This window comes from Eublepharis macularius, chromosome 2 (assembly GCF_028583425.1).
Source record: "Eublepharis macularius isolate TG4126 chromosome 2, MPM_Emac_v1.0, whole genome shotgun sequence".
Taxonomy (NCBI): Eukaryota; Metazoa; Chordata; class Lepidosauria; order Squamata; family Eublepharidae; genus Eublepharis; species Eublepharis macularius.
Window position 1 is genome coordinate 167,454,592 of NC_072791.1, and position 13,270 is coordinate 167,467,861.

Here is a 13,270-nt window from a genome sequence, read left to right on the forward strand (position 1 = left end):
TACTCCTTGCAATGGTGAAAAATGCTCCAAACTCTTTTGAGCTAATACTCAAGGAAGAACTGACACGGTTGTACTTTTTTTTTCCCTTGGAGGTTTTTATGACCTCCTAATTTAAGCCACTGAAAATATGGGCACGTAGAAAGGACCCTTAGCAATTCACATAAGCTTTGCAAAACAGCAAGGCTATAATTTGGATGGCTGGGTTTGGTTAAGTGAGAAATCCAAGCTGAATGGGCCATTGGCCAGCCACCTTCATTATGGAGCTATTTTGAGACTTGTTGCTGTCACTATATAAGGAGAGTCAATTTTCAAGAGCAAATGTGCTTATTATGTGCTAACCTCATGGTGGAGGTGACATCATTCTAAATTACACATTGAGTTGTAAGTAACACAAGTGTGATCAACTAAGCAACCAACTCTCACATGCTAGCTGAGTAGTTCTTAGATCCATTGAGGAAATTTCACTGTTTGTTTCCTACAGAGAGGGAGGAGAAGATGCTGACAGTCAAGGAGATGGGAGTAGTCAGCCCGACACAATTTCAATTGCATCCCGGACCTCGCAGAATACCGTGGACAGTGACAAGGTAGGCTTTATTCCTGAAAAATGCAATTCAGCTAATTCTGGCTAGCAAAATTTGACATATAGATTGGAAAAAAGCAAAGAGAAAAGTGTTTCTTTTTTTGTGTGGTTAAACCACACTGAGGTTGCTTCCACATGTTCCTTTTGAGGGGGCGCTTTCTCTGTACCGAAGCCAAGTCTTCCCAACCTGCCTTTGGAACTCACTTTCCACACTCAGTGTCCTCATGCATATCTTGTGTGTGTTTGTAGCGGAAAACAAAAAAGGTTCCAAAACAGAAAGCGCATTCTTTCTGCACTTCATCACAAAAGAGCTCAGCACGGGCTGTGGGAAGCCTCAGCGCAGCGGCAAGGCCCTCCCAACGTCCCAAAGCAGTGGGGGTGGTGCTCCCCACCACCTCCATGGGGCCTTGGGAGGGCGGCACACAAGGCAAGCGGCAGCCGAGGGGTCTGAGGAGGAGGGAGCCCCTGCTCTCTTCCCTGATCCCCCCTTGACTGATGCTGTGGGGAGAGGCAAGGGGGTGGGGGGAATTGCTGCTAGGGGGTGTTGTATTTTCCAAAACAACAGGCTTTAATGCTAATTTGAAGTAAAATCAGAAATGGCATTCCCTTCCCAGTATTGTTCCTAGATGATAGTCTGATTACTAAGTGATCCAGTGTAGCAAGCACTGCATCGTAATAGCGCAAGGACCATTTAAAAAAGTTAAAAAGGGGCGGGGGGAAGAATTATACGATTGCACATGCAAGCCAAATGCTTGTGTGGGAGGGGTAATGGCAAGAGGAGGGATTGGAGACTTGTGAGAGGGCACTTCAAAAACACAAAGAAGCCTCCAGATGCATTGATACAGTAGATAAATGCGCAGAAATAGCAGCATCAAAAATGAAAACGGAACAAAACAAGTTTTACAAAAAAACTCTTAAAAACCGGGATCATCACAATCCACTCACACATGGGAAACGATGACGTATGTAATGAGTGAGATAACCTGCCAAAGTTCCGTTAGCAGGCCGTCTCATTAAGGACGTGTGGAAGCGACCTGAGTTTAGAAACGTTACTTGAGAAGACTAAGATGTAGGCTTCTTACACATCAGCGGTGAGTTCGAGTGTTTATACCCTTTTTGAGCAACATGAACTTTTGCTAGGACAGGGGGGAGCTAAAACATGTAGGTTGAATTCACTCCATAAATTGGGACCTTCTTGTATATATTAGAAGAGACGCATGATGAATTGCATGCCATTCACCAAGCAGTTATTCCTCCAAGAGTCTGTATGGCAATAAAGATAAAACAGCTGGCCTTTGCACTGGATAACACTAGAGCCGCAGAAATGGAAAAAGGACTTTCCTTTTACTGTATTGGCCTTGGAACATGTGCTGTTTTTACTGAGGACGCGCCTCAGATAGAGAAGGAAGGATGGTGGACAGGAAAATAACAGGAAGATGAGAGTGGATGACAAGACCTGCTGATAGGACAAGCTATCCAAGTTGTCACTTAGCACAAGAATATTTGATAAGAGTGTAAATCAGAGGTGTGCCAAAAAAAGGTCCGATTTGGCTTTGATTCTAATGTCATTTTGAAAAATTGAGTGAGTCAGCACCTTTAACTTCGGAACTGAAGCTTAGGAAATAAATTAGAAAATCAGTCTGATAGTTGTTTCCATTGGCTTCAAGGTGAAATATATTTGCAAGATAACTCCCACCCCCCTGCACAAACTGGTTTGAAATTCTCAGGGGCTGAGGCTCTTTTGCAAGGGATCCTCCCCCCCCCGCCCCCAAATTCTAGACAAATGGAGGAAAGTATCATTTTATAAGTATTTACAATTCTCATTTGCACAGTGAGCATGATGGAAAATGCTGTTAGGTCATAGCTGACTTAAGGCGACCCTGCTGGGGTTTTCAAGGCAAGAGACTAAAAAGGTGGCTTGCTATTGCCTGCCTCCACAATTCTGGTCTTCTTTAGAGGTCTCCCATCTAATTATTATCCAAGGCCAAGCCTGCTTAGCTTCTGAGATCCCATGAAATCGGGCTTACCTGGGCTATCCAGGTGAGGGCACAGTGAACATGGAGTATCACTATTTATGCCCACTGCTGTTAGGTTTGAAATATGCTGTTGAGCTTGGGTTTCATTCTACCAAAAAGTAATAATATATAAATGTTTCTGAACTGTCTTGAGTTATTATTGTGAGTAGCATATTTGGAGGGCGTTATGGTATCTGCCATGCAAATATATGCCCTTCCACAAGCAGGACAAACAGTTTGTGAGGAAATTGTGTTCCTTCCTGCTCCAATATTGTTGGGAGAGTCAACCTGTAAAACAGGACTAAATCTTAAATGAATAACTTTTATAGGAGTCCTACGATAAACAAGTTATGTTTGCCTTTGAGGCATGTCCAAATGTTATTGCTTTCTTTTCCTGCCAACTGGGCAAAATCTATTGTTCAGATGCAGCACAAAAGCCACCTTTGCATTTTAAAACTAGCAGTGCTCCAAATAAATCCTCCATTATCATGGCTGTGCATTTGCTTAACTTTATGAACTATCTGAGCCTTCAGATTTCTGAAAGCTATAAGATGGCTGATAAAAATAAAGTACATGGTCAAAGACCTTTGAGAAATTGTAATAATCGTAAGTGCATTGAGAGAACTAAAGTTCGGCTACTTTTTAAAAAATTAAAAGTAAGGATCATAGAGTTCTGCAATTTTATGATTGCAGGATTTTTTTTAAAATATACAACATTTGGAAACACTGGCAGATGTTGGCCATTTATATAAAATAGTCACTGTTTCCGGATAAACAGTTACACAATTTCAAGTTTTATAGCTTGGTAGGGATGCCCCAGATCAGGCTGAACAATGAGAACAGCTGCCAGACGTGATTCTGGAGAAGCTGACTCTCAGCTAGTCAGAGGATCAATCGGCATTCTCATTTCCCTCCATGGAAATTTTACTGGGTCTAGCCTTGCCAGAAGACGGTAATGTCTTGTGGCTGGGAAATTAGAATCCAGTTCCCAGCTGATCTCCTGATCAGTTGAGAGTCAGCTTCTGATCTTCTAGCTCTGAAAACATGGTTGCCTGCCAAACTTGCAAGGACACTTTGCTGGCACCTCCATACACTTCCTGGATTTTCCTTATCTTTCCTGCAATCTTTCCAAACCTGCTTTGCTGTGATGTTTCAAGGAAGTTTTGGTTTTCCTTGTCCTGTTCAAATTGACACCATTTCCCTCACCATCTGAAGAAAATATGAACAGAGAACAACAATAAAATTAGAATACTAAAACCACATAAAAGTACATTAAAACACGTGTATGTGTGTAAAGTGCCATCAAGTCACAACTGACTTACAGTGACTCCAGCAAGGGGCTTTTAAGGCAAATGAGAAGCAGAGGTGGTTTGCCATTGCCTTCCTCTACAGAGTCTTCCTTTGTGGTCTCCCATCTAAGAACCAATCCTGATTAGTTTCTGAGATCTGACAAGATCAGGTTATACCATGCTGCCTTCTTTCCCCACATTAAATAACATAGCACCTTCATTATATACAAGTGAAGGAATCTCAGCCATTAAACACACTTTATGCCACTTTATAAGAAATGTTCTGATCTAAATTGGAAAGAAAGAAAATTAATTTCTTGATATAACAACCTGTATATCAGGTTCTCTGAGTTCATAGCTTTCGTTTTTTAAAAAGTCTGTAGCCCTTTTCATTGTGAAGATATGCTTTAACCTTTATATCTCCACAACGAAAAAACTTACTTTAAAAAATGAAAGCCAAGAATTCAGAGAACCTAATACACAGATTGCTATAAAGTTATAATGATACTCAATTGTAATTTTTGTGTGTGTGGAAAACACTGATGCAGGAAAAATGAGCAGGAAAACCTGGCATGTAGGAGCCCCATTGCTGCTGCACACTAACCCTTCCCATGTGGAAAACACTTGGATGGCTGATGGCTGGCAGAACTGGTCTTTTTGGTTCTCTGTCACATTTTTTCCCTAGCTAACTGTCTCTGTTCTGCCTGGCACAAGATGGGACTGTGTATTCAGCAAACTTGCCTTCTACCTGGCTTGAGTTTCTGAAGAGTTTTTGAAGTATTTTACAAAATTATATACACATCAATGTAAATGCCAGATTGTGAGGCTAGTGGACAAGCAGGATCCCTCTAAGGGAAATAGATACAACAATGACACAGCCTGGGGACAAAAGAATTGGCTATTGTAAAAGCACATTATTCACTTATGCTTTAGCTTCAGTTAAAAGAATTGTGGGATTAAAACCATGGATGTCTAAGCTGTGCTAAGCAGCTATATAGACAAGATCAAAGTCACTAGTTTAAAGGAGCCAATCAAAGTAAGACTGAACTGGTGGTATTTATCTGTAAATACTATATGGTCAGAGTTTCAGGAGTCCACTTGACTCACAGAAGCTACAATTGCATTTCCATGCTGCCACATCTCCAGTTTAATGGTGTTTGGTAAATACTGGGAAATTTGCTACTCTGCCAGCTAATGGCAGGCCCCAAATATGAAAAATCAATGGACTGTAAACGGGTGACCCAGTATTTATTTGCTTGGTTTTATTTAAATCTATAACTAGTCTGATGGTTGTTGTGGGTTTTCCAGGCTGTATTGCCGTGGTCTTGGCATTGTAGTTCCTGATGTTTCAAGTTCAAGTTCCTGGCGAAACGTCAGGAACTACAATGCCAAGACTACGGCAATACAGCCCGGAAAACCCACAACAACCATCGTTCTCTGGCCATGAAAGCCTTCGACAATACATATAACTAGTCTCTCTCAACCATTGCTCTCCTCTTGTTGAAAACTTGTAGGGCTGGGCAGCCCGTTTTGAGAGCCAGGGGTTGTGTAGTGGCTAGAGTGTGAGACTAGAATCTGGGAGTTTCAGGTTCACATCTCCTGTCTGCCATGGAAAACTTGCTGGGTGGCCTTGAGCCAGTCACACAGTCTCAGTCACAGGATTCTTTGAGGATAAAATAGAGGAGAGGAGAACAATGTAAGGCACTTTGGGGAGAAAGGCAGGGTATACGTGAATAAAATTTAAAAATATATTTGCCAAGTTTGTCTGCTGTATCTTGCTGTGGAAGCCCATGTGGATATGGCACTATTGTTAATGACCCATGTTTGTTTCATATTGTCTTACAGATTATAGTAGTTAGACTAAAATATGAATAAATTAAGAAAACGAACCAGTAGTTGCCACTAAATGCTTGATTGATCATCATGTGAATGATCTTACTCCTGTCCTTTAGCGGACCTTCAAGGTGGGAGCTGAGGAACAGTTTCCAAGGATTTTTCTCTTTACACCCTCTTTGTTGTACAGGGTCATACTAAGTGCTGGGTTTTGAGCAAATTTAAGGATTGCAATAGAACAAAGGATAGAAACAGTCTTTAAGATTGGTGACAGGGAATGGTGGGGGGCGTGGCGTCGGCACCGAGAGGAATGGACGCCTAAAGCCAGAGCTCCGGTTCAATTCCACCCCTAAACCCCGATAAGCACATCAAAAACGTTCTACACAACTTAGTATGAAGGGTAAGCAAGATCTTACTGCAAAGAAGCCCAACTCTAAGGCGGCGAAAAATTTGCAGAGCTATTTCCCAGCTTCGCAAGCAGAAGGTACGGAGGGGGAGATAGAGGGAACGAGTGCAAACATGGCGGCCGCGATGATGAATGCTGAGGCGCGAAAAACTCAGACGGTTTCCTATGACCCAGCACTAAAAGCCCTACTGCTAGACATCGAATCGAGCTTTTCTAACAAAATCTCCCATCTAATGGAACCACTATCACAACAATTAACTGACCTTAAGATAGTGATGGACTCTGTGGTCGCTAAATCGGATCAGGCTCTTACCCAGACTGCGGCTTTAAGGGAGGACGTCCACTCCCTACAATCAGAACAAGATCGTGTCCACTATAAGATCCTGGACATGGAGATTCAGCTGCGGGGTGCTAATTTGAAGTTTAGGGGGATAGAGGAAAATGTGGCCGTGGATGCAGACCTGGCCGTTTTTTTTGGCGGGCTGGCTGATGACGGAGCTAAAGCTGGAGGAAACCCATGCATTGACTATATTCAAAGCTTATCGAGTGGGCCCCAGAAATCCAGATAAGAGGCGGGGACCTAGAGATGTGGTGGCCGTCTTTGCCGACTGGAGGCTGAGGAAAAAAACGCTTGAGGTGGCGAGGGCGCGAAAATTCCTCTCCTACAATGGAGCGCGAATCAGCGTCTATACAGACCTACCGGCCGAGATTTTGGAGCGACGACGACAACTCCGACAGATAACTGAGGAACTCAGAAATGCCCAAATAGAATACAGCTGGACCCGGTATTCTGCATTGAGAGTCTCGTTGAAGGGCATACAGCACCCGATCTCTACTCCCGAGGAAGGCCTCCGGTTTCTACGTGAGCTAGGCATAGAGGTCGCCATGGAGACGGAGGCCAGCTCTCAGAAAAGAAAACGACCGCTGCCCATGTCTCCTCAGAAGAATAATAAAATACCGGTCCGGGACACTTGAAGCTCTGACTGGTAGGACTTATGACCAGAATATGTTGTGTTGGAACGTCCCAATCTTACTTAATTTACTCGTGGGTAGGGGTGGTTGGGGTGGGATTGAAGGGATTGCTTCTTTATTAGCCCCTTACACAAACAGTCCTCCGTTCTGTTTATTTACAGCAACCTCGTTGCAGAGATTTCTCGCGAGGCTGCTGAGGACTGTGTAGCACCTTAGTTTCTATTTCTCTATTGGAGACGGTTGCTTTAGAGAAATATTAGATCTTGTGATAATTATATAAATACACTCTTCAAGTTCTTCCTGGAAAATAAGTAACAAGACGCTGAGTGCTCGTTGTATATAGTTTAGTACGGTAGTTAAGGCAAGTTAGTGATTTAATATTAAAAGGTGCGCCCCTTGGGTTGATCCACTTCTACATAAAGTAATAAAGAGAAATCTTAATTAATTACTACCTTCTTGATTGGCATATCAGATACTCGGAACTCCTTGCAGCTTGATCCGACGTTAGTAAAGGGGGGGAGGTAGCGAAGCAATCTATACACCAGTCACAACTTGCAGTTTTACCCACTGACTATCTGCTTGCTCCTTACTGCATTGGGCAGAGGTAAGGGCAAGAATTAATTAATCATTTATTACAAGTCTGGGGACAGTTGGTTTAAAGGAGTATAAATAGTGAGTTAATTGAATATATCTACACTTTCAAGCTTTTACCAAAAACAACATTAAAGTGCTGCGTGCTTATTGTATATAACTTTGTTAAGGTAGTTAGGCAAATTAGTAATTTAGTGCTAGGAGGTGCATCCATCAATTCAATCTACTCCTCCATAAGGTAACAAACAAACATCTTAATTAATTGATTCTTGATTGATTAGCAAATTGTACACTTGGAATTAATTGCAGTTTGATCCATCCATAATCAGAGAGAGAAGGTAACATAGCAAACCACAAGCAACTTAGTGATTTAAGGTTAAGAGGTACATCTATTAATTTGGTCTACTCCTACATACGGTAATAATAAGAAATTTTAATTAATTGGTACTTACTTGATTGTAACTTGATTATCATATACCTGGAATTAATTGCTGTTTGATCCATCCATAATCGGAGAGGGGAGGTAGCATAGCAGACTACAAGCTTATCACAACTGTCAGTTTTGTCCACTGACAGTCTGCTTGCTTCCCATCATATTTTGAAAGGGTAAGGGCGGAAGTCGATTAATTATTTATTGAAAATTACCAACATAGTAGATTAACTTACGCTTGCTATACATTTCATTGCATTTGTGTTTTGTGATACGATTTCTCGTTCCTTTCCAATGAATTTGTTGCATGATTGCCTTCAAAGTGATGAAATTTGATTGCTTAATTAATTAACACCAGACAGTGATTTATTTACCTGAATCTTATTGCATTTACGTATTGACCCTTTCTTTGGTGCTTAGATCATTTCAGCCATCTCATTCATATCTATTATAAACTACTGAGGCAAGAGCCCTTACACGCCTGCTAGCGGTCTCTATACTTGCACTTTTGGTTCTGCAATACCAGTACATTTCACTTCAAAGACCAATTCTGATACTCTACTTTTACCCATTCTATAATGGCCTCACAACCACATGTCCATATTGTCTCACAAAATGTGAGGGGTTTAAACAACCTGGTGAAGAGAAGGAGAGTTCTGACCAGCCTGGCGAAACTAAATGTAGATGTAGCCCTGATCCAAGAAACACACCTCCATGCATCCTATGAGGCGGAGCTTAAGGCCCCATGGATAAAATTGCAATTCCACGCAAAAGGCTCCTCCAAATCCCGCGGGGTGGCAATCTTACTAGCAAACAGGGTCCAATTTGAACACAAAGCCACCCTACGGGACCCTAGAGGCAGGTTTTTATTCATAAAGGGGCACTTCAATGGACAATTGCTTACACTGGCATCTGTCTATGCGCCCAACACGCAGCAACTGGAGTTCACGGAAGAAATCCTCCGAAAATTAGAGGCATTCCAGGAGGGATCAGTAATTGTGGGAGGGGACTTCAATTATGTAGCACACTATGACCTAGATAAATCCTCATTTCCCCGCAACAATGCACCTCGAGTGCCAAGAAGGCCTAAGAACCCTAATCGTGACACACAGATGCTCACGCTATTTACTCGGTTCCACTTAGTGGACATATGGAGGGAGATGAACAAACTGGCCAAAGATTACACATACTACTCCCCACGCCATGACGTATACACCAGGATCGACTATATCCTGGTGTCCCCAGATTTGAGAGACAGAGTACTACTCTCCAGCATAGGAGACATAAGCTATTCGGATCATGCTTGGGTAACGTGCAAATTATCCCTAGATAGGCCCTACGAAAGGGAGAGGCATTGGACGTTCCAGAAAAACCTCATACTTAATGAGAACAATGTCCTACAAATTGAACGAGATATCACCCAATATCTCAAAGATAACCAAACAGGCACGACATCCTCCCAAACGGTGTGGGACGCTCTTAAGGCGGTACTAAGGGGACAACTGATCGCTCTCTCTGCCTCTCTAAATAAGAAGAAAAAACTCCAAAAACAACTCATAATGGATAAAATCCACCAATTGGAACGCTTACACAAGGATAGAGGCAGCAAAAAAACCTATAAACAGCTGCTCCATGAGCGCAAAGCTCTGGAGTCACTTGAAACGTCCCAAATTCAAAAGAACATCTTATATTTAAAGCAAAAGTACTGGAACCACTCTCCTAGGACCCTACGTTATCTGTCCTGGAAGGTCAAGGAGAAGAGAATAAATAGGCACGTCAGACTCATAAAAAACGACAAGGGACAAACGTTCACTAAATCTCCCGAAATATTGGATGTATTTACAAAATTTTACACAAATTTATATACTTCCTCCAGGCCAGATAAAATGTCAATTAGGAACTATCTGTCAACCCATAAGAACATTAAAAAACTGGCAGCGGAACATAGCCAATTAATGGATACCCCAATCACCGCCGCAGAACTGCTGGAATCCATTAAGAATTTAAAGAGCAATAAGGCATCTGGGCCGGATGGCTATCCGGCCGAATTCTATAAAAAGTTTGCTTTGGTATTAATCCCGCCCCTGTTATCGGCCTGTAATGAGGTGCATAAATTGGGGACCTTACCTGGAACCTGGGCTGAGGCAGTCATCACCATGATCCCCAAGGAAGGCAAAGACCCCTCTAACCCCGGTTCGTATAGACCGATTTCTTTGCTGAATGTCGATTATAAAATCTTTACCTCAATATATGCACGACGCTTCAATTCTTTCATTGGAAATTATATTTGTACAGATCAGATAGGCTTTATCCCCAATAGGGACATCTCCGACAACATTTATAAGGCGCTGAACATTTTAACATTCAGTAGACACAGCAAATTACAAACCACACTCCTCTCCTTGGATGTCGAAAAAGCTTTTGACACCCTGGAGGTCCCGTACCTGCAGATGCTCCTTTCCCACATGAAGTTCGGCCCCAACTTCCTACAAACAATTAAAGCGATATACGCAGGCCCCAAGGCAAGAATCAAACTTAATGACTTAGCGTCCGATCCCTTCACTCTACACCGAGGCACGCGCCAAGGGTGTCCCCTTTCCCCCATCCTTTTCGCCCTCGCGATAGAGCCCTTAGCAGAGGAGATAAGAACCAATGAAGGGATTCGAGGCATTGAAATAGACAAACGTACTTACAAAATATGCTTATTCGCTGATGACATCTTGCTGTTTCTTACGTGCCCACTTGTTTCCCTAAAGGCTCTGGCAATTGTTCTTGCTCACTTTGGGTGTATATCGGGGTTGAGGATAAACCAAGCCAAATCCACCATCCTATCAGTGAATCTCCCAGAGGAGACGTGTAACGACATAAAACGGCAATTTAAATACCAGTGGGCCAAATCACACCTCCGATATCTGGGCATAAATATCCCTCCCAACCCAGCCCAGCTACTCCAGGTAAACCACGTCCAAAAGATGAAAGAAATCAAACACCTCCTGCTCAAATGGAACAAGCAAAACCTGGCATGGTATGAAAGATACCATTTGATAAAATCCTTCGTCCTCCCAAAATTGACATTTTTGTATAGAACAATTCCGATTGAAATCCCTAGCAAAATTCTGAGCCAATGGCAGACGGCATTAAATCGATTCTTGTGGCAGAATAAGCGCCCTAGGATTGCCTTCAAAGTTTTGTGCGCCCCTAAAACAGCAGGGGGCTTTAACTACCCAAATATAGGGCTCTATTCTGATGCAGCCAGATTGACAGACATCCTCCAGATATTACTCCCCTCTGGACACTCTGATTGGATAAACATAGTGGGCACCTTTTCCCAGCCAAAAACGTTGCGAGAGACTTTCTGGTCTACCCCAAGTTTGCGTCCTCCCTCCATATATCAAAATATGTTCCTTGCTGCACTGCTGAAGCTTTGGGACAGACATAAACATTCCCTTCTCCCGGCCATATCCCGCTTTTCAGTGCTCACATCACATAAGGGCATGCCTCGCCAGCATAATATAACCGCACTGCGCTCCTGGGATGACCTGCGGGACTTGAGGTTGTTGGACATAGCCACCAAGGATGGTATCATAAGCAGAGTAGACTTGAACAACAACCTGGGCAGGGAAGTCCCCTGGTTTTTCTACCTGCAACTGCGATATCTTCTGCACGAATTGAATATAAAAAGCGTAATGACTAAACCACCAACTAAATTTGAAACACTTCTGGACTCCCACTCATTTAACCGTAAAGGTCTCCTGTCAAGACTATATCTCACCCTGCTTGATTCCTAGAGAAGACTGGCATCACTTCTGAGTTTTCCTGGAGATCTCTAACTCCCCAGCAGGCCTATGGAAACCCTAGTGTTGCCAATAATTCCAACGTTCATATTTTCAGTATGACAGTAAAATCTGAAGTTTCAAGAAAGATAATGCAAACATTTTTTTTCTGGAGTGTTTTAGATCTTTCTTTCCTGCCTCCTGGCAATGCTTCCTGAGTGGAATGGCAATAATATGAAACTTACAACAAATGTGGTTTTGCCTTGAAGATTCTAAAACAGATTCTAAAACAGACTGGGAGAGGAGTTACACAGTGGATAAGGATAGTGTCTCAAGACTATATGTCACAGAGAGCCCCATGGCCTGTAGCCCTAGTCTGCTATAGCCAAATCAAAAAGGAGTCTTGTGGCACCTGAAGGACTAACACATTTACTGTGGTGTAAGATTTCTTAGACTACGGTTCACCTTGTTCACCAGCAACATGAAGTGTTATTCTTACCTGACAGATAGGTATGTTTCCATACAGAGAAAAAAAATACACTGTGGGGACAAAACTCCAAAAAATGCTGATATGGCAGTAGCTTTGTGACATTTCCCAGGTTATGAACAGTGCTGCTCATTTACAATAGAAATCACTATGATAATACTAATAATACTGTCTTCCTAGCTATACTATTTTGTTTTACATTTAGAACTTGACAGGTTGGATCAGACTAAATTATCTGATGATGGAATGGGAGTTTCCTGCCTCCATTCTTCCACTGGAGCCTACTGATCTCCCTGAAACACTGCTCCCGGGGGACAGGAATTAAATAATTAAAACGATTAATAATTAAAACTTCCCAAGCCAAGACCCTTCCATCAGGTACAGATATCCATAGCAAAAACAAAATAATTTAATACATGCAGGCTGACCAAATGCCCTAAATGAACGGGGGGGGGGGGGGAGGATTTGAAAAGCTGACAGATTGATACACAACTCATCTAAGAAAGGGACCGTCACTTACAATTTACATAGCAACTCAAAATGTGTCTCCAATAGACAATGTAAATGAGAAACGGGTACACCACCGACAGATAAAAGCTAACTTCACAGCGGCCTCAAGGCCAGAATGTGCCTGTGTGCAGATAAAAAGTGAGTCGTGTAACCAATACGGCTTGCCTTTTATATAGTAGGATATGGACATATAGTTATATACCACATAAATGTCATGCTACTCTGGCCATACAGCATCATTCCAAACAAGTTCTTTCCTGTGTGATCAGCATCTTCCCAGTTACACCATTGTGCACCTTCAGAGTGCTCCTGCATTCTGAAGATGAGCTCTTATAATTCAGCACAACAGGGATATGTCAGGAAGTGACTAGGAGTTGTCACATT

General features: G+C 42.4%; 1 protein-coding gene across 1 annotated transcript in view; it reads left to right on the forward strand.

The window, feature by feature from the left end:
* KALRN (kalirin RhoGEF kinase) overlaps positions 1-13,270 on the forward strand; it is a 717,152-nt gene that overhangs the window by 552,348 nt on the left and 151,534 nt on the right. Inside the window, exon 33 of the mRNA XM_054971242.1 lies at positions 482-584. Within this exon, the coding sequence (XP_054827217.1) occupies positions 482-584 (103 nt within the window). The remainder of the gene's footprint in view (positions 1-481; positions 585-13,270) is intronic.